Below are 24,614 nucleotides of genomic sequence, written 5' to 3'. Positions count from 1 at the left end.
GAGAATGCAAAGAACTGACTGTATGCTTTGTTTATGCCATTTTACATAGGGCACTTAGGCATCCAGGGATTTTGATACCCACGGGGGATCCTGGAACCAATCCCCTGTAGATACCAAGGGAGGACTGAACTTTTTGAGGATTCAGAGTTATACTCAGGCTTTTGACTGCCTGGGGGTTTAGCACCCGTAATACTGTGTTCAAGCATCAACTGTTTGGATTTTTAAAATGTATTTCACCATTTTAAAATAGTTTTACTAGGAAATTTAAAAGTACATGTGTGTCTCACTTTATAGTTCCGTTAGATGACACTTTCTTATTCTTTGGGTAGGTAAACTATTATTCTTGTATTATAAATAGTTAAAATGTTTCAATCATTTTCTCCAAAATATAATCATCAAGAGTAAGTTTTGATATTTTGTTTAGCAGACATTCAGTTTCTTTGAGAAAGCACTGTTCCAATACAGTAGAGGAGGAAAACATAGCAACAGTGAAGTTTATGAATAGCTTCATAAAAGCCCCTGGGTATCTTGGAAGATAGTCAGTTAGAAGGTATCTTTATATACCAGTACCAATCAATATATTCATATGTCGCATTCTTACCAGTGATTGAATTTGTGGCAAGTATAGTTCATTTGATCCTTGAACAACGTGGGTTTGAATTATGGGGGTGCCCTTTTATGTTTTGTTGTTTTTTCCCCCCAATAAATACAATCAGCCCTTATATCTGCTGTTTTCACATTCAAGGGTTTAGCCATCTGTGGTTCAAAACAGTAATTTTGTGTTCCCAGTAGCAGATCAAAATATTGTTTGCCAGGGTTCCCCTATCTTCATATCCTTGCCAACACTTGTTATCTCCTGTTTTTGATACTAACCATCCTCTCATGGATGAGGTAAAATCTCACTGTCGTTTGGCTTTGCATTTCCCTAATGATTAGTGATGTTGAACACCTTTTCATGTATGTATTGTAGGCCATTTGTATGTCTTTAGAAAATATCTAGTTAGGTCCTATGTCCATTTTTGAAATCAGGTTACAGTTGACCCTTGAACAACATGGGGGTTTGCTCCAACAGTCCAAATTCCTTGTATGATTTTTGACTCCCCCCAGATTAACTACAGTTGTCCCTCAGTTATCTGAGGGGGATTGGTTCCAGGTGCTCCCCAAGTAACAAAATCCTCAGATGCTGAAGTCCCTTACGTAAAATGGCATGGGAGAAATCCCTTTTGTGTCTGTGGATTCCCAACCGCAGATCAAATGTACTGTAGAAGATCTGTGGTTGTCTGAGGAATCCATGGATGCGGACCCCTAGGATATGGAGGGCCAGTTTACTTACTGAAAAAGAAAAAAAAAAAAAAAAAAAAAACCACCTCTGCATATACATGGATCCACACAGTTCAAGCCTGTGTTGTTCAAGGATCAGCTGTACATGTGTTTTTGCTGTTGAGGTGTATGAATTCCTTATATATTTTAGAAAGTAAACCTTGATCAAGATATATGGATTGTACATTTTTTCGCATTTCATGGGTTGTCTTGTTATTTTGTTGGTGGTTTTCTTTGCTGTGCAGAGTTTTTTAGTACTGTGTAGTCCTACTTGTTTATATTTGGTTTTGTTCCCTGTGCTTTTGGATTTATTCAGAATATTATCAGTGTATGTAAGGCCTTGGAAAGGGAAGAAGATATATGACATTGTGTAATCTCTTGGAGTAGTGCGTATAGGAGAATGTGAACATTAATATTAAATATATGTTGAGTCTGTTGCTATTGTAATTTTGGTGAATGTTTTGAAAATATTCTTGCCAAAAGGTTTTGGATTATTTCATTGTACTAGAGTTTGAACCACATCTCACTGTCCTTTAGGAACTTTTTCACTCCCACCTACAATTAGGTGGGATTGTTGACACTTCATTTTCAAATCATGAGGGTAGATGCAAAGATACGGATTTTGGATTAAGATTTAAAACTGGCCCTGGCTGGTGTAGCTCAGTGGATTGATCATGGGCCTGCGAACCAGAGGATCGTGGTTCAATTCCCAGTCAGGGCACGTGCCTGGGTTGCAGGCCAGTTCCCGGCAGGGGACGCACAAGAGGCAACCATACATTGATATTTCTCTCCCTCTCTCTTTCCCTTCCCCTCTAAAGATAAATAAATAATAATTAAAAAAACTTTAAAACCGATTTAGATCTTGAAGGGACCTTAGATATGAAATAATAAACCATCTTCCTCGTTTTTTAAATTTGAAAAATGAAGAAGGCCCAAATTGCTTAGCCTCTAGTAAGTACTAGTTTTTTTAGTCAAAACCTAGGAGTTGTTTGTGAACACCTTCTTCTCCCTCAGTGCTGCATCCAGTTTCCATTGTTAATCATTTTCAGAAAGTTAAGTAAAAATTCAAATTTTATAGCGTGGTGTACAAGTTTGTATATAATCTGAGTTTGCCTATTTTTCCAGCTACATTATTGTCCCTCACGAGTGTTTGCTCTGGCCATATGGACCTTCCTTTGGTCCTTCCCCTCCAATTTTTTTCTTCTATGGTTTATCACAGTTTTTAGTTATATAATATTTATTTGCATGTGAGCTCTTACTAGAACAAAGATTGACTATTTAGTCATTTTAATTTTCTGAGCCTAGCAGAAATCCTGGCACATAGATGATAAGTAAATACAGATAAGTGGATGAGTCACTGACTGACTAGATGTTACTGAGCTTCGATTTCCCATGTATAATTTGTATAATTGTACCCACCTATGGTGATAGAGAATTCAGTGAGAATATCTGTGATAAACATTTGTTTCCATTTTCCTCTTGATTTTCTTTCTCTTATTCGGAATAATATAGTGGATTGTTCTTTGAGCTATTTTCTGATCAGCTAGTTGTTTCTGTTACAATTTGCAGCTGGTGTTTGTAATTCTATTTGTTGAAAACTTGAGTAGCTATACTGTACTCAAGTATGGAGGGTAGGAGGACAGGGCTGGAAGGATATATACCCACTGATTAAATGAAGAGTAAGATTATCACATAGAGTTAGTTTCTTCTCCAAGTAAAAGACTCAAAGTACAGTGCTTCAACAAGGCAGAACTATTTCTCTCTAATGTAAAAGTAGGAATGACACTGTCCAGGGCTTTTATGGCAGTTTTGTCTCACAGTCCTCAAGGACCTAGATCCTTTCTAGCCAACTGTTCAAGGAACTAGGATGGATATGCCATTTGTCCTTTTAAGAGGTTTTATGGAAGCTACGTAACACCTGTACTGAAAATGCTTGTCAGAATTTTGTCATGTGGCTCCAAGCTATAAGGGAGGCCAAGAGATGTAGTGTTTGTCATGAGGCTCTGTTATTTACCTAAGAACTGAATATTTTAGTAGAATGGAAAATGGTAGGACTAGATGCTAGATATAGGTAGGTCTTTGCAAAGACTATATCAGACTAATAATATGTAATCCTAATAATGTGTTAACAATATGCAGTATATAATATTAATGATGGAAGGGTTAAAGATTTTATTTATTTATCTTTAGAGGGGAAGGGAAGGAGGGAGGGAGAGAAATATCAGTGTATGGTTGCCTCTCGTGCATCCCCTGCTGCTAACTGGCCTGCATCCCAGGCATGTGCCCTGTCTGGGAATTATACCACGGTTGTTTGGTTCACAGGACCGTGTTCAGTCCACTGAGCTACACCAGCCAGGGCAGTAATTTATTATTTAACCATTGTAACATACCAGTTGGATCAAACCACTTGAGATCCTCAAGTAATATTGGTTGTCAGCCATTTTGAGTAAATGGCCTAGCTTATAAATACATTATAGGCAGAGAATTAAATCTGGACTTTATTTTTATTTTTTATTTTTTAAAATATTTACTTTTAGAGAGAGGGGGACGGAGGGAGAACGGGAGGGAGAGAAACATCACTATGTGGTTGCCTTTCAGGTGTCCCCAACTGGGGACCTGGCCCACAACCCAGGCACGTGCCCTGACTGGGAATTGAACCAGTGACACTTTGGTTCTCAGGCTGGCACTCAGTCCACTGAGCCATACCAGCCAGGGCTAAATCTGATCTTTAAAATAAATTTGAATTCATCATTTTTTAAATATATAGCTGACTCTTGAACAATATGGGATTGGGGTACTGACCTTCCCTCTGCCCTGAACAGTTGAAAATCTATGTATGATTTTTGATTTCTATTAGTAGCTTAACTAATAATAGCTTATTGTTGACCAGGGGCCTTACTGATAACATAAACAATCAATTAACACATATTTTGTATATCACATTCATTTATATACTGTATTCTTGTACTAAAGCTGGATAAATGAGTAAGAAAATCACAAGGAATAGAAAATACAGTGTTTATTGAAAAAATACACTTTCAGTATTTATTGAAAACCCCACATATAAGTGGACCTGTGCAATTCAATCCCATGTTATTCAAGGGTCAAGGGTAGAAGTGACATTTTTGCAGGGCTATACTAATTCCAAGGAATTCCAACCAGCATTGTAGAAAGCAGCAATTTCTTAAATTCCCCTCCTTGCTTTTTTACTGTTTTCTCTTAAATCTCTTCATAAGACTTTTTCTAATGTATGTGGTCAGATGAAGGTGTACGTTCAGGATGATTGTTTAGTATTCTTGAACTATGAGAAATATTTCTGAAACATGGTTTGAACTCACTTCCTTACCATCATTCAACACAAGCTTTTTATTTTTTAATACTCATAGGCTATCTTGGAACAAAGTAGTCACTTAATTCTGAGGAAAATATTTTATTCTGTGGATTAACAGATTTGCAAGAGATAAGTTGAGTTTTGGGTTGAATCACTATGCAAAAAGGAAAAATAATTTGTGACAAAAAAGAAATTTCAGTGCTACAAAATTAGGAACCTAAGATAATCTTTCAGGACATTAAATTTTTATCAGTAAAATGAAGATTTAAAGGTGCCTTACAACATTTCTTGATTCTATGAAGAGTAGGCATAAGCTTTTTGATAGGATTAAAGAAGAGGAGGATTATGAAGTTGTTGGAGTTGAAAAACTGTTGGTTTACTAAACACCTTCGTCTGATTTGGCCTAAAAGAGTAAGCACCTCCTTCAAGAAAAAAGCACATTCCCTTAACTATTGTTCTTCCGAAAAACATCAACAGCAATAAACAATGTTGAACTTAATTTGCACAGTCTTTGACAATAACTTGTTCTCATAAGTAGTTTCTCTGTTCCTAATTCCTTAAATACTTATTAACCTATCTCTTTTATAAGATGTGAGTTCCTTGAGGTGTGGGGCCTATCTTATTTAGAAGATACAAAACAGTGCTATTAACTTAAATAATAAAAAATGTGAAAATATTTATCCTTTAGTATTTTTCATCTGACTTTGATTATATAGTGTATCATGGGCCAGCACTTTTTACCCTTTCTCTTTCCTAAGACCACAAAATAGTGAATCTGGAATAATAGAAAAAACCTGTAGTCCTACTTCTTGCCTAACTTTGCTGCTCACTCCCCCCAATAACAAATTAGTAAAGTCTTGTCTGGTTATTGGAGTGTAAGACTAGCTTCTTGCAGTCAGTCTCTTAAGAGGCCTGAAAAGGATGGGGATTTAGTAACTAACGATGGGATCTCCAGCCACCAGTCTGAAACACCTCACCCGTAAGGGGACGGACGTTGTTGATAGCCCACTCACTGGTTTCACTGGGGCTATCACTCAAATACTGAACTATCCATAATAATGATTGGCTTTTTCACTATATGAATAACACTATAAAGTATATTCTGTTAATGTTACTTAATAGATGTTGAAATTACTCACAGAGAGGTTAAGTAACCTGCTTGAGGTCACAGGGTTGTGTTTGTTAGTGGAAAACTAAATTACAGTACATGTATTTCAGCAATAAACCTGCATTCTCAGTCACTTCTATTACAGTATTTCTTCTGGATAAAAATCTCTGCAGGTTATTATTGTTTTTAAGTGTGAAGAAATTATTTTTAAGTGTGAAGAAATTTTGTGAAGTAGCCTTGCCTAAAGACACAACTAAAAAATAATGGAATTAGAAGTTGAACTTGAGGTAGGCTGACTCATGAGCCCTTAGTTTTAGTTTTATATCCTGTCAACTTCTACATTTAAGTTGCTCATCTACTAGGAATACGAAACTCATTTTGCATGTAATGACTCTTGTGTTTGTGGATTGAACTCTGTGTGTGTATGAATCCCCCCCTTGTGTTTTATGATTTTTGCCACTGTCTTCAAAGTCTTGTGATAAAATAGAATTCATTTCAGTGAAATTATTTGGAGGTAGAAGAAAGTGAAAGGAAACATCATGTATATAACACAGTTCCTGCCCTCAGGAAGCTCGTTTTCTGCTTGGGAAAGCCATAAGTGTGGAAGTTGACATAGAACAAGAATCAGGATATCACCTTCTTAAGTCTCTTGGGTGCATTTATACATTGACTACTTTAGAACAAGCTAAAATTACCCATAAAAAAGACTTTTTGGAGGGGGAGGGGAAGCCAGAAGATAGAATATAGGATATTACTACTATAGTGGTTTCATTTTCAGATATTTCAAATATCAGGATGATATTTTCTATTTAGCCACCTGGAGGTGGTTGACATCATTTTTGTATGTCAAAATATTTGCATGTCTTAAAAAAATATTTGCATGTCTTTAATTTGGCCTTAAACCATTTCATGTATTTTAAAATACAGCTATGTAAATTGTTAGCATGTTTTAGTATCTTGGTACAGTTATAATAGGGTTACAGGTTTTTACATAGACTGATATTTAGTAGTTTTACTTAAATTCTTGCATTCCTGTGTGTTTCATGCTGGGATTTTTTTTCTCTGTTTTCATAAGTAAACTGGCTTCAACTCATGAGGTAAGGCCAGCCCTGAAGTGACCATTTAAAAATAACTTGTTTGGGAATCAATACACTCCCAATAAAATAAATTAAAAAATTAAAAATAAATAAAATTAACTTGTTTGGGAATATTATTCCAATAAATAGTATATTCCTTTATTACCCAAGCTTTTCACAACCGTTATAGGTTACCTGTCTTTTAAGATTGCTTTTACAGCCCGGTATTACAGGTTGCAAAGATCTTGAGCATGTGTATACATGCACTCAGTGAAAACAGAATAGATTGGGAAGAGCATGTGTTTGAAATTAGGCACAACTTTACTGATTTCCATGACTTTTGATAAAATACTTAATTTCTGGGTCTCTTTTTCGCTCTGTAATAGAATGTAGCAAGTATTAAATGACAAAATACAGCACCCCAGTATATCATAAATGTTCAAAATAAGTTTTATGTTTAGTAATAAAAATGCTAGTTGATAGAAGAAAAAAGAAAGTTTGAAGGAACTGTGGTTTTTTGTGTGTGTGTAATTTTTCTGTTAGGAAATAACCGCATCATTGAGTAAACCAAAAAATGGGGGGAGAAAGCCAAACTATAAATGGGAAGTTTTTGATATATACTTGCAGATTTGAGAATATTAATTTTATAGCTGAGGGAGAGTCTTTGCTTTCTTTGTGTTGGTCTTTGCCTTTAACATAAGTAATTCAGTAGTAAGGACTTTAAACAATTTATGTTTTAACAGATTTTAAGCCTTTATTCCATTTCTGGGTGGGAAGTAGAAATATTTAATTTCTTCAATGAAAATTTAAATGGTCTATAGAATTTTAGACTTAGGATTTCTGCATTATGAAATTTTTTTCTTTAAAAATATGACTTGATTAAATTTTACAACTTAGAAATTGTTAGTAAATCTTAAATTTCTTTTGGTTAAACTTCTTTGCATCCTTGAAAATAATGTACATCTGGTAGATTTTAAATGGTCTTGGTAAGAGTAAAACCTTAGGTTCATGGTTTTTATATTTGCCTAAAATATTTCTTCATTTCTAATTCTCATATATGGATTCACTGCAGATTTTCTTCATGCAGCTGTCTTTATAGGGTTAAACGTTTGCTATATTGTAACATACGAAAACAGTTAAGCTGTTTGGAATTGTTTACTTGCTGAAACCAGTGTTAGTCAGCAGAGGCAGTACACCAGATTTTCTTGTGGCTTTTAGTGGAAAATGTTAAAAGCGCACTCATTTTTCAGTTATAGAATTTTTCAGTTTGATCTGGATTAGTCACAGAACTGGCATGAGCCTTCTGATTGTAAAGGCAGTCCAAAAGCACTATTTTTTCTGCTTCTAGAGGAAGTTACATCCCAAGCAGTAGCTCAGATCTCTGGTAAGTGTAACATGTGAGCATTACTAGGCATTTCGTCCTGCGGTTCTGCAGTCTTTGCTACTCAGACTGTTGCTCAGTTAGAAGCTTCTGTGGGGCCAATCCTGAGGTTCTGAAGATATTTTTTAAGGACCTACTCTTTCGGAGGTGTCAGTGGCATTTTGCAAGATCATCTGAGTACCAGGAAAGCAATCTGAAATCTACTGAAAAGGATAACTGTAGCGGTTTTCACAGTGGAAGGAAACTGTATTGGCACAGAGGCAGATGATTGAATAAAGTAGTTGGCTCAAAGAAGATGCACAGTCTGCTGTTTCTTCCTCTGAATGAAGACTATTTAATGGAAGCCGTATTCATGTGGAGATCAAAGGAAACACTGGAATGATAAACTATGGAGTTTTCTCTCTCTCTCTCTCTTTTTTAAATGAAAAGCCTGAAGCAGTAATTTGAGCTCAGATGCCTTCAGGATTCCCCGCTAACACCATTTCTGCCTGGTGCCTGTGCCCTTTTGCTGGAGCAGCTACAGACAACTGCCTGATGAAGAAAGAATGAACGCTCTGCCTTGCTTGTGCTATCGATGGGAATAAAGCTATCTGTGTTTCTTTTATTATATGGAATATCTGGATTAATCAAGCTGTATTCTAGTACCAAGAGTCCTATTGTCTCTGGTGGTCTGACTCATCGAATGTAAATGCACTGCAGCTTTGCTATTAATGCAGAGTGGTTTTTTTTTCTTTTTTCCAAACACAGAAAGAATTGTCAGCCTCTGAGCTACATTTTAAGAATTTGTGCTGAGCTCTAGATGTTTTGTCTTTTTTTTTTTTTCTGGATAGTACCTGCATGAAGCCAGTGAAGCTGAAGAAATGAAGACAAATTAGAAGTGGAAACAGAATAGTGAGATTTTATTTTTTATTTTCAATTGTAAGCAAGCCAGCTACTGGTAACTATATGACCTTGCAGGCAAGAGTGGGTATAGCTGTAATTATCTCTGCCACCGCAGTTGTTTCTCATTTCATTCTGCATCGCGTGGTGTTGTTACCCAACACAATGATCTTTTTATGCAAGTAAATTTCTGTGAGACGGAAATTTTGGTAGGGAAAAGATACTTTTATGTGAGCTTGTACTGGACTCATTTTTAGTTAATTGACATATTGGTGTGAAATTTCTTTTAAGTATTGCAATAATAATCCAACAGAAAGTAACAGAATTTTGTTAGTTTTAGGAAGTTGTAAGTTATGTCATAATTTTAAACTTCAGTTTTTCTGGTAGTACTTACTAACTTTAAAAAACCAGCTGTGCTGTACAGAGAATGATTCTAAGTGTCATACAGAACAGGAGGAAAAACTACTTGGGCTCTTTCAACTGTGACTTTTATCATAGAGCTTGAAAGTTAGTATTTTAGAAGAGCGAATGAGTCGAGTGTGTATTGTTGTTTTGGAGGAGGTAGAAGATGAATCTCCTGCATTCATTTCTAAATTGCCACAGGAAAGTAAATCCCTACATGCTCCACCTTCTGGAAATGTATTGGTAAGATATGAGAGTTTATGTTTACTGTATTCTACTAAAAGTAGGGTAAATTTTATGTTTAAGAATAAGCATAAGTTAGTTTCCACTAGTTTCATTAAAAACTGGAGTCAAAACAATATAGTTGTATAAATATGATACAGTATTGTATATAAAATGTGTACATTTCTGATTTTTACTTTTTCAGATGTTTAGATAACACTTCAGATTTTAAGTGCTCTCTCTTAATCTTTCTCTTAATCTTTTTAAAAGACTTTAAAAATAATTTTAGAATAGTAGCTATGGCAACTACATTTCTGTTTTCATTCTGTGGTTTTAAAAACTGATGTAACAAGAATGAGAAACTCCGTGTTTTAGGAAAGGTTGACTGCTGCCAGCAACACCGAGACGCAGACTTTTTCTGTAATGAATTTTGTATATTTACATGCAAGACTTTCATAGGAAAAGAATCAGACTTTATCCTTAACTTTATTTTTAATGCTGCTGTTAATTGCCTTCTTGTTTGACTGGTAGAATATGATACCTTATCAGAGAGGCCATGTCGTTGATTGAGAAATTGTTATATTTAGACATGCACGTGTTTGTCTCTTCATGTTATTCAGGTATATAGTATTTTTTGGTCTTTGAATAGTAGTGGTTTTCATAAATTGCCAGCTTTTCTTTCTTTAGATTTATATCTTTATACATGTAATGCAGACCCATGCAAGTTACTTGATGCCACAAACAGAACTTTTCAAAGAAGCCTTCTCTGCCTGGCCTCAGCATTGCCTGGAAACTGCTTGTTTGACACGTTGTGGCCCACAAGCAGAGGCTGAGATGTCACCCTCGTATTGTAATTGGCAGAAGCTTCTTTATACTGTATATATAAACAAAGGGCTTGCACTTGGATTATACCGCCTAATTTTGGTCATTTTGAATTTTTTTTTTAAATCAGGCCTGCTCCCCCTCCCCTAGGGAGGAATCCTGTATTTTCATGTGATTTGACTTCATGATACTTTTAGTTAATGTTGAAAATCAAGTGACCATCGTTGCTATAGGGAAGAAAAATTATAGATTTAAAAGTTACATGGAAATATCTTTAGAATCATCCATGTGTTGTGATTAATGTTTTTATTACTCTCTTATATTTTAGCCATCACTGGTGCAAGCTATATTTAATGGAGATCCTGATGAAGTTCGAGCACTAATATTTAAGAAGGAAGATGTTAACTTCCAGGTAAACAATTAATTCACTGATACCTGTCTTTCAGTCTTCTTTTAAAAACTGTTAGAGTTAGATTTTGTTTAAAAGACATAACACAATTCTGTAACAGTTGTTTTAAATGAGGCTAGAAGCTTCTTGAGGCAGAAAAGGAAGGAACTGGTCACATTTTCAGGATAATGACTAAAAAACAAGAGAATTAGCAGCCAGTGAGGGGCCATTGTTCCCCTAGCTTTCTACTTTAAAATTTTTAACAAATGTTCAAAAAATACTCAATATATTTTGCCACATTTACTTTTTTATATTTATATAGATTATATATGGTTTTTTCACACACACATATATAGTCTGCTGAATGCCATTTGAAAGTAAGATGCAGTCATTTTGACACTTGGCTGTTCATTACTTGTATACATTTCAGGTGGGGTTCTCATTTGTGAACTCAAAATAAAAGACATTTTTATTAAGTTTAAAATATATTTAACTTGATTATAAGATCAGGTTTTTTTTCCTCTAAATAGTCCTGGCAAGCATTATACGCAAAGACTGATCTGTTTGAGTTTCTCAGTAAAGAAAGACATGTTGTTTGAAAAGTCTGCAAATTTAAAGGTACAGTGTTTAACTTTCAGAACTGGCATAAGGGCGAGTTTTAGGGAGAGTAGGTATATGAATAATTTCCTTTCTGTGTATGTTTTCCTGTGGCCATTACTTTCTTTAATTTACTAAACTGAGGCTGAAGATATATAATTTACTGTAATATCAAATTCATCAATATATATGTATTTACTTTAAACATGTTTTCAGTACATTTTTCATAATTTAGTCCTCTGAATTATGGAGGGATGGGGGAAGGTCATGATTCATAAAGTCACTATAGTAACACTAAAACAGAAGACCTAGAAAAGGACTGGTAATTCTAAGAAAACCCTCCCTGAAAGCTCATCTTGAACTCCCATCTTCTATTCTTTCATATAACATTATTGCGGCCACTTAATGTTAAGTAGATATAAAAAGTATTTATTTTTAAAAGGTGCATTAATTTTTTTAGTTTAAATGAAGTGCTTGGTCACTTTACCTAATGGAGACATCCTGGAGTGTCTACTTTTCTTAGGATAGAAAATACCGCCTTAAAGGAGGGAAACAGTTTACTGCTCTGTTTGACTCTAGTTGTGTGTGTGTGTGTGTGTGTGTGTGTGTGTGTGTGTGTGTGTGTGTGTTTTAAATAGTGCTGACAAATCTTATCTTGGTGAGAAAGTTTGAACTATAATCCTACTTATGATGATGATTTGTCCATCATTACAAGTCTTGTTATAGCCAACACTGCTGTTCTCCCATGTTAATTAAATTATGCTAAATTTAAAATATTTTATTCAGAATCATTTTCAAGCATAAGTTATTTTTCTGTGATAGCCTTGGAAGCTATTATTTATGTTATAGCTAGTGGGTTACTTATCTGCTCCCTAACATATGAATTTTAGCCTATACTTGTAGATTCCTTTCTTTACTTTTAATAACCGTTTCTTAACACTTCATAGCTTGTTCCCCCGTTCTCAAACTTGGGTCAGAACTAAAAGGTAGCCCTTCTTGAAGGTGAATCTTTGGTTGCCTTCAGTGATTCATCGGTTTTTGACAAAATTTTTCGTAGTTGCTTTTAGGCCTTTACTCTTGTGACTCAGTAGTTCAGGGTATTGCCATAATTAATTATAAGATTTGTTAACTCTTTGGCCTGGCCATTCTTCTAATTCAAGATGGTATGTATTTTTTTTCTTTTTCTGTTTTTGTTCTCTGTGGTAAGGAGTCAGATGGCGTTTTAAGAGATGTGTATAATAAAATTTATACTGTTATATAATAGCCACCAACTCTTACAGGTAATAAAATAATTTTAAGGTTTATGTAAGTATGATAATGGTGTTTTTCTAAAATTTAAATACATATTTGAGAATAACATTTGACTTTTTGAAACTTAACATTGTTTATGACTTTTTAGAATAGGTTAAAGAGTTCAGATTTGTTTTATTCTGTTTAATTATATTGTTATTATGTTAGATTAGTTTTTTAGTCATATCCTAAAGGTTTGAATACTGTGAAACATTTAATACCATTTTTTTAGTAAGATACCTAATTGATTCTGACCAAAACTCTTAATTTAAAATAATATGCTTTCATAATATTTGGTCTGAGAAGGAAATCTATTATAGAAGCAAGGTAAGATGATTTCACTGGAAAGTACTGGAGTCTTATATTTGTGGCTTTAAGTCACAAATAACTGATTCCTGACTAGTTACAGATTTATTGCTTGTATGATACTGTAATCCAGAGCAAGGTGATTTGGGAAAGATGGTAAAGTCAGAGCTCTGGGTGAGTTTCTCTGTGAGACTTTCGGCTTTCTCCTCATGTTAAAGAGATGACTCTTGGACCCTCTACTCATGAGAAAGCAAAAAAAAGTGTAAGGGGACTCTCCCTATACATTTCATTTTCTTTCTTCAAAATCAAGCAAAAACATCTTTTTCAGAATCCCCATAAAACTTCCCCTGAGGTTCCATTAGTTACAAGCCCACTCTATTTCACTAGCAAAGGTAGAATGGAATTAGCTTTTGCTTATTAGATTTATCATAGTTCACTACCTGGTTCATCTGCTAGGATGAGAATAGGGCCCTATCATCACTGATTATATTCCATATCTAAAGAAAAACGACATGTTCATAGAAAGGAATAAGGAAAAATAGTTGTTTGGATAGGCAAACTAATAGAAGACTTTTGATTACCTGTAAACAGTTAAAATGGAAACTTTTGGAAAAATAAAAGTCACTTGGATGTGGAAGAAGCGCATAGTAAACTAGAAAAGTGAAACAGTCAAAAATGTTTAAAGGCAGAGTGGTGTATATGTAGTGAAACAATTGAAATATAACTTGAAAGACCTAAGTACTTGTATCTTCCTAACCTTATTAGCTATACTACTTGAGCAAATCCATTTAACTTTAAGATTCACTTTTGTTTTATTTTAAAATTACATTCTGGCCTTGAGGGTCACATTAATGGCCTTCGGGTGTTTTCCCACCCCAAATTGAGGACACTGTAAAAATTCTAGTGACCTTGAATGACCTCCTGCTTTTGCCCAGTTTTGTATTTTTAGATTGATGTGACTAAAATAATAAAAATAATAATTAAATGCCTTTTCCTAGTTCCTAGGATTTATTAGAACTTTACACCATGCTTTGGACCTCAAATAATTTAAACTAAGATATTAATAACATTTCAGAGTAAAAGTCGGAATTCATAAGAAAATTATTTTCTATAAGTAGAAGTTTTTCCTCTATCCAGAGTGATATAAATTGCTGTTAATTATAGAATTTTATTTCAGAGACAGTAAGATGCCTAAACCTTTTTATGTTACTTGATTTAACTCCCAAAAGAATCTTGTAAAGCTAGTGGGTTAACATTTTCATTCCACCAGTAGGTGATAAAACTGAAACTCAGAAAAGTTAAAAGCATCTGCAGGATCAGTAAAGATAGCAGAACAGGTATTTGAACCCATGTCAGACTTGACAGTAACTGGGGAAATAAAAAAGTAAATTGAAGAGACATATGTCAGGTAGTGCCATAAAGCAGTAATGATTCAGAAATGGACTTTTATTTCTAAAAGTTACGTTTATATTCTGTGGAACTCTACTTTCTAAATTTTAATACAAATGTGATTCTAATTTTCATATGCCAAGTGGTATTAAATTTTGGCATTGCAAATGAGAGAATACACAAGCCTCCCTAGTGCCATACATTTTGGCTGGATAATAATGTCATTTAAAACAGTGTGCAACTGGGGTTAATTATAATTTAGCCAATGCTGTTTTTCGTGTTTAAAACAAAGACATAGATTATGAGTGACCCTTTTTTTTTCTTGATTCTTTCATTTTATTTTAAAACTTTATTTGGTATAATTAACTTTTATGCTGACTATCCTAAGTGTAGGTTTCTTTTTTTTATTTCTTTTTTTCTTTTTATTGATTATGCCATTACATTTGTTCTATTTCCCCCCTTCATTCCCCTCCACCCTGCACACCCCTCCCCCACCATTCTTCTCCCTTTAGTTTATGTCCACGTGTCACAAATTCTTTAGATTCTATATTTCCCATACTATTCTTGCCCTCCCCCCTGTCTATTTTCCACCTACCGTCTATGCTACTTATCCTCTGTACCTTCTCCCCCCTTCTCCTTCTCCCACTCCCCTGTTGCTAACCCTCCATGTGATCTTCATTTCTATGGTTCACTCCTGATCTAGCTGTCCTCTTAGTTTGCTTTTGTTTTAGGTGTGGTGGTTAATAACTGTGAGTTTGCTGTCCTTTCACTGTTCATCTTTTTTATCTTCTTTTTCTTAGATACGTCCCTTTAACATGTCAAATAATAAGGGCTTGGTGGTGATGAACTCCTTGAATTTGGCCTTATCTGAGAAGCACTTTATCTGCCCTTTCATTCTAAATGAAAGCTTTGCTGGATAGAGCAATCTTGGTTGTAGGTCTTTGGATTCCATGACTTGGAATACTTCTTTCCAGCCCCTTCTTGCCTGTAAGGTCTCTTTTGAGAAATCCACTGACAGTCTGATGGGAACTCCTTTGTAGATGACTGTCCCCTTATGTCTTGCTGCTTCTCGGATTCTCTCCTTCATTTTAATCTTGGCTAATGTAAGCCCTGGCTGGTGTAGCTCAGTGGATTGAGCGCGGGCCTGCAAACCATACGATTGCGGTTCGATTCCCAGTCGGGGCACATTCGTGGGTTGCAGGCCAGTTCCCAGCAGGGGCCAGTTCCCAGTAGGGGATGCACCAGAAGCAACCATACATTGATATTGCTATCCCTCTCTCCTTCCCAGTCCCCTCTAAAGATAAATAAATAAAATCTTTAAAAAAAAGTTTTAATCTTGGCTAATGTAATTTTGATGTGCCTTGGTGTATTCCTTCCTGGGTCCAACTTCTTTGGGACTCTCTGAGCTTCCTGGATTTCCTGGAATTCTATTTCCTTTGACAGACTGGGGAAGTTCTACTTTATTATTTGTTCAGATAAGGTTTCTACTTGTTGCTGTTCCTCTTCCCATTCTAGTACCTCTATAATTCGGATGTTGGAATGTTTAAAGATGTCCTGGAAGTTCCTAAGCCTCTCCTCATTTTTTTAAATTTTTGTTTCTTCATTCTTTTCTGTTTGGTCATTTTTTTCTTCCTTCTGGTCCACTCTCGATTTGAGTCCCAGTTTCCTTTCCATCACTATTGGTTTCCTGTACATTTCCCTTCATTTTACTTAGTGTAGCCTTCATTTGTTCCTCTAATTTGTGACTAAAATCAACCAGTTCTGTGAGCATCCTGATCACCCGTGCTTTTGAACTATGCATCTGATAGGTTGGCTATTTCTTGGTAACTTAGAAGTATTGGTTCTGGGGCTTTGAGCTGTTCTTGAGCCATAATGTTTTGGTCTGTTTGCACCTGTTACGTTTGAGGGACGGAGCCTTAGATGTTCACCAGGGCGGGGTGACCCAGACACTGGGTTGTGACACTGTATGTGGGGGCGGGGTCAGAGAGGGGTAATGGCGCTCTGTTCTCTCTCGGATTTTGTTCTCCTCTGCTGCTTCCTGCAAGCAAATCAGGCCCCCTTGGTGCCGGCTCCTCGGTGTGTGGGCTTGTGCACCCTCCAGGACCCTGTGGGTCTCTCCAACAAAGTCTCTGTGAGCCTGGGAGCCTCTCCCAGCATCTGGACCCCCAAAAGTTTTTCCAATTGGTGCTCATAGGCTTTAATTCCTGGCACTGGGGCCCTGAGCTGCATGGTCCGTCTCACTGCTGGCTCCTTTGCCTGGTTTATCTGCATGCGAATGTGTGACCTCAGTCAGCCAACTGCCACTGTGCCCTCAGTGGGTCTGCCCGTTGCCACGTACACCTGGGATCTGCCAACCACAGCCTATGATTTTGGGTCGGTCCCTTTTTCCTGCTGGGACCCTGCTTCGCCAGCCGCTGACTCCGCCCCTCTTAACTGTCTGGCTGAATGGTTCGTTGTTGTCAGACATCTGTACAGTTCAATTTGCTGTGTTTTGGTTGTGTTTTTGTTACTAAAACTTTTTTGTCTTTAAACTTGGTTATGCGAGGAGGCACAGTGTTTCCACCTACGCCTCCATCTTGGCCGGAAGTCTGAGTGACCCTTTTTAAACCCAGAGAGAATTGATTTAAGAGCTAGTCAGCAGATCCTGCCTACAATAACTTAATGTTTTTGAAAATGCTACCTTATGTATTTTACTTATTGGCTTCTGAATTTAGATGTACATTGCTCAAAATATTTTGGGATTGGTTTTGCCAAAGTAGTGTCGCAAATTGTTAACATCTTCTGAACTTCCAAAAGTACTTCCCAGGATTGCCCTGGCCAGGTGGCTCTGTTGGTTAGAGCATCATCCCATACACCAAAAGAATGTGGGTTCGATTCCCAGGCAGGGCACATAACCTAGGTTGTTGGTTCAGTCCCCGGTTGCAGTGTGTATGGGGGGGCACCTACTCCATGTTTCTCTGTGACATCAGTGTTTCTCTCTCTCTCTTTTTCTCTGTCTCTTCCCCTTTTTCTCTTTCTAAAATCAATAAACATATTCTTGGGTGAGGATTTAAAAAAAACAACTTCCTGAGATTATTGAAATAACATTGATTTTCCTTTTTAGATGACGTGCTCTGCAAATGTAAACATATACATGTATACATTTATAGGTACATAACACAAGTAGATAATTTTTATTATAGTAATATTGTTGGCAGTTAATGTTAAGTAGTGAGCCATAAGTTTACACAGGTTGCCTAAATTCTATCTACTCCATCCTTCCCAGTGTTCTCTGGTTTTTTATGGAAATTAGTAGGATGTGTCATGTCTCTTCTGTTAGCTGTCAATACACTAATATTTGATGTTCCTAAGTTCTTAAAACCTCTTCACTTGGTTGACTGAGCTTCTGTGTGTCTGCCCTAGAACTGTATGTGTTTACATGGTCTTCTGAGCTATCCATAAAAGTTGATATTGGAACCCATAACTCTCCAGCCTCATCTCAAGTGTACCCACCCAGCTTCTTGGTGGCTTCCGTGTAATGTAGAGTAGAAAGGGCGGTAAAGAAGAGAGAACCAAGTCAGCTTCCTCCCAAGAGAGAATTCCCCTGTAGTTTCTCCATGTCTGGGAATGGCACCTCTCCTTTATTCTTGCCAATGCTTCTAGATTTCAGCCTCACATTTAAAAAATTTTCTTCGCCAATATTCAGGTTTCCCCTAAGATCCATAACTGAAGGTATGTTCTGTCATTGTGACTAAATGGCTCTTGTAGTGGTCCTGAAACAAAGAAGGTACTATTTAATGAAACTAGCTGTGTTTTTTAAAAAATTAAACTTATTGGAGCAACATTGGTTAAGAACAAACATCAATTTCAGTATACAACTTTATAGTACAGCATCAGTATACTCTATAGTGTGCTGCCCGCTTGAAGTCTAGTCTCTCTTGGTCACCTTGTATTTGACCCCCTTTTCCTTCATTCTCCTCCCGAGACCCTGTTTCCCCTGTGGTAAGCACCATTCTGTTTGTACCTATGAGTTTGAACCAGCTGCTTTTGAAGCTAGAAACTGATGGTGACTCATTTTTGCATTTTGTTCATGTTTAGTTTCTTTTTTTAAAATTTTTTTATTGATTATGCCATTACATTTGTTCTGTTCCCCCCTCTGTTCTCCTCCACCCTGCATACCCCTCCCCCACCATTCCCCCCCTTTAGTTCATGAACACGTGTCTCAAGTTCTTTAGATTCTATATTTCCCAATCTATTCTTACCCTCCCCCTATTTTCTATCTACTGTCTATGCTACTTATTTTCTGTACCTTCTCCCCCCTTCTCCTTCTCCCACTCCCCTGTTGCTAACCCTCAATGTGATCTCCATTTCTATGGTTCACTCCTGATCTAGCTGTCCACTTAATTTGCTTTTGTTTTAGGTGTGGTTGTTAATAACTGTGAGTTTGCTGTCCTTTCACTGTTCATCTTTTTTATCTTCTTTTTCTTAGGTAAGTCCCTTAAACATTTCATATAATAAGGGCTTGGTGATGATGAACTCCTTGAATTTGGCCTTATCTGAGAAGCACTTTATCTGCCCCTCCATTCTAAATGAAAGCTTTGCTGGATAGAGCAATCTTGGTTGTAGGTCTTTGGATTCCATGACTTGGAATACTTCTTTCCAGCCCCTTCTTGCCTGTAAGGTCTCTTTTGAGAAATCCACTGACAGTCTGATGGGAACTCCTTTGTAGGTGACTGTCCCCTTATGTCTTGCTGCTTCTCGGATTCTCTCCTTCATTTGAATCTTGGCTAATGTAATTATGATGTGCTTTGGTGTGTTCCTTCTTGGGTCCAACTCCTTTGGGACTTTCTGAGCTTCCTGGATTTCCTGGAAGTCTATTTCCTTTCCCAGAATGGGGAAGTTCTCTTTTATTATTTGTTCAAATAACTTTTCCACTTGTTGTGCTTCCTCTTCCCCTTCTGGTACCCGTATAATTTGGATGTAGGAATGTTTAAAGATGTCCTGGAGGTTCCTAAGCCTCTCCTCATTTTTTTAAATTCTTGTTTCTTCATATTTTTCTGTTTGGTCGTTTTTTCCTTCCTTCTGGTCTGCTCCCTTGATTTGAGTCCCAGTTTCCTTTCCATTACTATCGGTTTCCTGTGCATTACCATTCATTTCCATTAGTGTAGCCTTCATTTGTTCCTCTAATTTGTGGCTAAAATCAACCAGTTCTGTGAGCATCCTGATCACCAGTGTTTTGAACCGTGCATCTGAAAGTTTAGCTATTTCTTCATCGCTTAGATTTATTGGCTCTGGGCCTCTGAGTTCTTGAGCCACGTTTTGATCTGTCCATGCCTGTTACGTATGAGGAGAGGCACCTTGGGTGTTCACCAGGGCGGGGCCACCCAGGTTGCTGGTTTGTGACAGTATATGTGGGGGCAGGGGCAGAGAGGGAGCAGTGACGGTCCTCTCTGCTTCCCCAGTCTGCCTCACTGCTCGTCCCCGCCTGCTTATCCAAGTGCAAATGTGTGAGCCCACTGCCCTGGGCCAGCCACCGGGGCCTGGGAGATCTTTCTCAACGCTCGCCTCTTCATTGGTTTATCTGCGTGCAAATGTGCGACCGACCGCAGACAGCCAGCCGTGCCTCTTCCTTTTGTCCTCCCATAGCTACCCTGCACCTGGGATCCACGCCCTTGGCTGCCTGTGCACTGCCCTGGTTGGGGGATCTTTTTTGCCCGACCAGCTCCGCTGCTGGCTTCACCCCTCTCACCGGTTTAGCTGAGTGGTTCGTTGTTTTCGAACTCCGTACTCGATTTTCTGTGTGGATTGGTTGCGTTTATTGTTGTTAAAACTTTGTTGTTTTTAGATTTGGTTGTGCGAGTATACAAAGTGTTCCCACCTCCACCTCCATCCTGGCAGAAGTCCCTTGTTCATGTTTAGTTTCTTACTTAGCATATATATGTTCTTCATCTTTTTTTTTTTCATCCCCAGGGTATTTTGGGAATTCATCCTCCATATTAATATATAGAGAGCTTCCTCATTCTTTATAGCCACATAGTTTTAGAGTATGTGTATATGACATAATTTATTTAACCAGGTCCCCTCCTAGCCCTGGTTAAATAAATTAGTCTTGCTAATTAGTAATAAATGGGTTGTTTTTACCCAGGAAACAAAAATTCTGCTCCAGTGCACAAGCAGAAATTTTAGAATGTTTAGTTATAATAATTATTAAATATATTATCAACTTTCCAAATTGACTAAATGTCCTCTATGTTTTTTGTTTGAGGCAACATTAGTGGATATATATATATATATATATATATATATATATATATATATAAATTAACATTGGGCACACAATGGAATTTTTTCTAGGAACCAAGTATCTTGTATACTCAGAAATAATCATGGTGATTTTGTTATACTTATATATGAATAAAAATGATAGTCATAAAAGTATAGCAAAAATGTCATAAATTATGTACTAAATGTCAGACTGAGCCGAAGTTATTAAACAACCTGATAGGTAGGTCTCATGTGCTCCTAATTTCTCATCAGCTTTATGTCACTATAGATTCATTTGTATTTTCTATAGTTTTAAAAAATGTAATTATACAATATGTCCTTCTTTTGTCTAGCTCTTTTCAAGCCACACTAGTTTTGAGATTCATGTTGTGGCATGTGTTTATAGCTAATTCCTTTCTGTTGCACAGAGTGCACATGACATTAGCAGTATTCCATCGTATCACTTATACACAATTTGTTTTTCCACTAGTCAACTGATTGATAGGTATTTGAGTCGTTTCCTCTTTTCATCTATTACAAATAAAGCTACTGTGAGCATTTTAATACAAGTTTTTGTATGAACATATGCTTTTCTTTTTCTTGAGTAATTACCTAGTGGTGAAATGGTCTGACCATATGGTAGGTGTATGTTTAACTTTTTAAGACACTGCAATTGTTTCCAAAGTGGTTGTACCATTCATTATATATTTCCATGAGCAGAATATGAGAATTCCAGTTTTTCCACATCCACCCAGTATTTGGTATAATTAGTCTTTTCCCATCTTAAACACGCTTAAGAGATGTGTATCTCACAGTGTATTTCATTGTAGTTTTCATTTGCATTTTTGTGATAACTAATGATGTTGAGCATCTTTTCATGTGCTTCTTAGCAATCTGTATATCTTCTCTGGTGAAATGTCTTCTCAAGTGTTTCTGTGAGTTTCCTTTTTCTTATCTGGAGTTTTGAGAGTTCTTGACATATTCTGGATGCAAGTTCTCAGTCTGAGGCTGTATTTTCCTCCCCTTAAGACTTGTTTTGAAAAGCATAAGTTTTAAATTTTGATGATGCCCAGTTTATCACATTCTCTTATGGATCTTGGTTAGGTGTTGTGTGTAAAAAAATCTATCTGAATGTTCCATAGATTTTTCTTGTATCTGCTAGAAGTTTTGTAGTTTTAAATATCACATTTAGATCTATAATCTTTTTTGAGTTAATATTTGTGTATGGTGCAAGGTCAGAGTTTAAATCAGGTCAGAGTTTACTTTTATATATATGATATATCCAGTTACTAAAATACTGATTTAAAAGGCTATACTGCTTTTCTTCATTGAATTGCCTTTGTACCTTTAGCAACAGTCAGTTGTCCATATATGTAGGGATCATTTGATGGACTTTGTTATGTTCCATCGATGTATTTGTCTAGCTTAATGCCAATGTCATACTGTTACAATACTGTAATTTTTGAAATCACTTTCTTTTTCAAAATTGTTTTCGCTATTCTCGGTCTTTGTTTACATGTGAGTTTAGAATCAGTTTGTCAATTTCTAGAGAAAAAATGAAATTGGAATTGTGTTGACCTATATAGATCATGTTGGCAAAAATTAATATCTAAACAATATCGAGATTTCAGATCCATGAACAAATTAATATCTCTCCATGTTTTTGGTAATTTTTAATTTCTCAGCAACTTTTGTAAGTCCACTGTGCATGGCCTTTTATTTCTAAGATTTAATTCATGTTTTTAAAACTTTTGTTCCTACTGTAAATGTTATGTTATTTAATTTTAAAATAGGCTGATTATGCTCTGCCACTTAGTTTCTCTACCCAGTGCTCTAGGAGTGATGAGCTTTTCCAGCCTAGCTTGTGGGAACAGAACCCTCTTCCCTCTAATCTATGAATTCTCATTGGGGGTGATATCCCCCCCAATTTAGCAAAAAATTCCTTTTTTAAAGGTGTGTGTGTGAAGAAATCTTACACGTTAAGAGTGATTTGTGACCTGCCAAAAGGCCAAAGCTACACATGTAAAGTATGCAGTGGTGTTAAAATTTCATTGAGGTAATTGGGGGGAAATTTTTGTTTTAGAAAGGTCCTGGGTCAGGGTAATAAGGGGAAAAAGGTTCAGAAACAAATACTTTAATTATTTGGGGTAGTTCTTTTTGCCAGTCTCAGGTAGTGTCTTAGATATATCTGTGCTGTTCAGTACTTAGCTGAGTGCACAAACGGATATTCTGCAATTCTTCGGGATTTTCTCTTTGTACCACCCTCTATCCTCTGCTATTTTCTCCCTAAAATTCAACCTCCTGTGTTCTTCCCAGACTGTCAGCTCAGTTGGAACTCAGGGAAATATGCCTATTAAAAATATATGTACCTCTATAAAAGCCATTGAGAAGCATTTTATTCATTGAAACGGCTGAATGGCATTCCACTGAATATTTTTAACTTACACTTCACACATTTTATGAAATGGCAGTTTTCTATTATAGTTCAACAGTATTCTTGAAATAGAAATTCTGTATATTTTCTATAAACAATTGTTGGGTCAGTAATTAAAATTGTCCAATTATAGATGGCATCACCTTTACTTCCTCTTATTTTGTAGGACCTGGTATTGGTGTGTGCTCTTGGTGTTTTTTTAAATTATGAAAAGCAAGTAAGCTTTAGTCTAAGAGTATCTGATTACTGCTAAATTTGTAAAAGAAAGTAAATTCAGTATTTAAATTAGGGTGCTCTGTGAATTTGTCTTTTTAATGTTACTACTGATGGAGCAATATCTAGATTACAACATGAATTAATACCTAGATTCTATAAATAGAATTTGCCCCAGGTAAAAACCATGCCTTCCATTTTTTAGGATAGTTAGGATCTCAGTCTTAGAGATCAAGAAATTAAATCATCTTTTTTATAGTTAAGGAAAAACTAAGGCCCTTAGAACTTACTGTGTTTGGTCACTTTGGTTTAACAGAGATAGCACGAGAGCCCAGTTTTCTGAATGCCCAGTGTGGTTTCCTGTCCATCTTATCTCCCCTGTGTTGTCATCCCTCCATTCTGCCTAATGGTTTAGTATTGTAAGAAGTTTTCTACTTTTTCTCTTGTTAGGTATAAGTATACAAGCTCTTAAATATATACTTGCTAGTTTAATGTGGCATGATTTAGTGTGTTGGTTCATACTCTTGACAGATATGTGCCAGTTACTTTGCTGGGAACCGGAGAGACCAGTCAGACATACTTTTTTTACCGCTGCTCTTCCATGCTCTTTTCCTGACTCAGCATGTCAGTTGTGCCCACATTGTCTCCAACTGCCTTCTCCTCATCTTCATTTTTTGTTTATTCTTCAACTTACGGTAGGCAGGATGGTCACCCTTATATGTCCCATGTATCTGTACTATAATGTGATCAGATGTGTGCTTGTGATTAGTTTATGACATCTGGCTCATTTGACTTGAGGAAAGCTGCATGGACCTGACCTAATTACATGAACTCTTTAAATCTCCATCTAGAGTCAGAAACAAAGAGAGTAAAGGATTCAATCTGAGGCAGATTCTCTGTTGCTGAGTTTGAAGATGGAGGGGCATTCACACTGCAAGGACTGTGGAGAGTCTGTAGGAGCAGGGGCAATTTCTGGCTAACAGTAAGGAAGGAAAACTGGAACCTCAGTCTCACAACGACAAGTAACAGAATTTTGCCTGACTGAGCCTAGAGATGAGTACACAGCCCACTGACACCTCGACTTTAACTTTATGAGAGACTCTCAGCAGGGAACCCAGCCAACACCTTGCCTGGACTTCTGCCCTATAAAACTGTAAATTAATAAATGACTTGTTTTAAGCTGCTAAACTTATGGTAATTTGTTATGCAGCAA

The 24,614-nt window shown here is 36.5% G+C and overlaps 1 protein-coding gene across 8 annotated transcripts in view; it reads left to right on the top strand.

Moving 5' to 3' along the window:
- Positions 1–24,614, top strand: part of ANKRD28 (ankyrin repeat domain 28) — a 201,318-nt gene that overhangs the window by 66,481 nt on the left and 110,223 nt on the right. For 6 of the 8 annotated variants that reach the window (XM_037143954.2, XM_037143950.2, XM_037143952.2 and 3 more), the window contains one exon: positions 10,870–10,953. In XM_037143954.2, the coding sequence (XP_036999849.2) occupies positions 10,940–10,953 (14 nt within the window). In that variant the 5' untranslated portion in view covers positions 10,870–10,939. Of the gene's footprint in view, positions 1–8,271; positions 9,741–10,869; positions 10,954–24,614 lie in introns of those variants that run through there. The other 2 variants (XM_037143949.2, XM_037143955.2) reach the window with 2 other exon arrangements.

The sequence above is a fragment of the Artibeus jamaicensis genome, unplaced genomic scaffold (genome assembly GCF_021234435.1).
Source record: "Artibeus jamaicensis isolate MK-2021 breed Jamaican fruit bat unplaced genomic scaffold, CSHL_Jam_final contig_519, whole genome shotgun sequence".
Taxonomy (NCBI): Eukaryota; Metazoa; Chordata; class Mammalia; order Chiroptera; family Phyllostomidae; genus Artibeus; species Artibeus jamaicensis.
The sequence above is the reverse complement of the archived record's forward strand: the minus strand, read 5'-3'. Positions and strand labels throughout refer to the sequence as shown.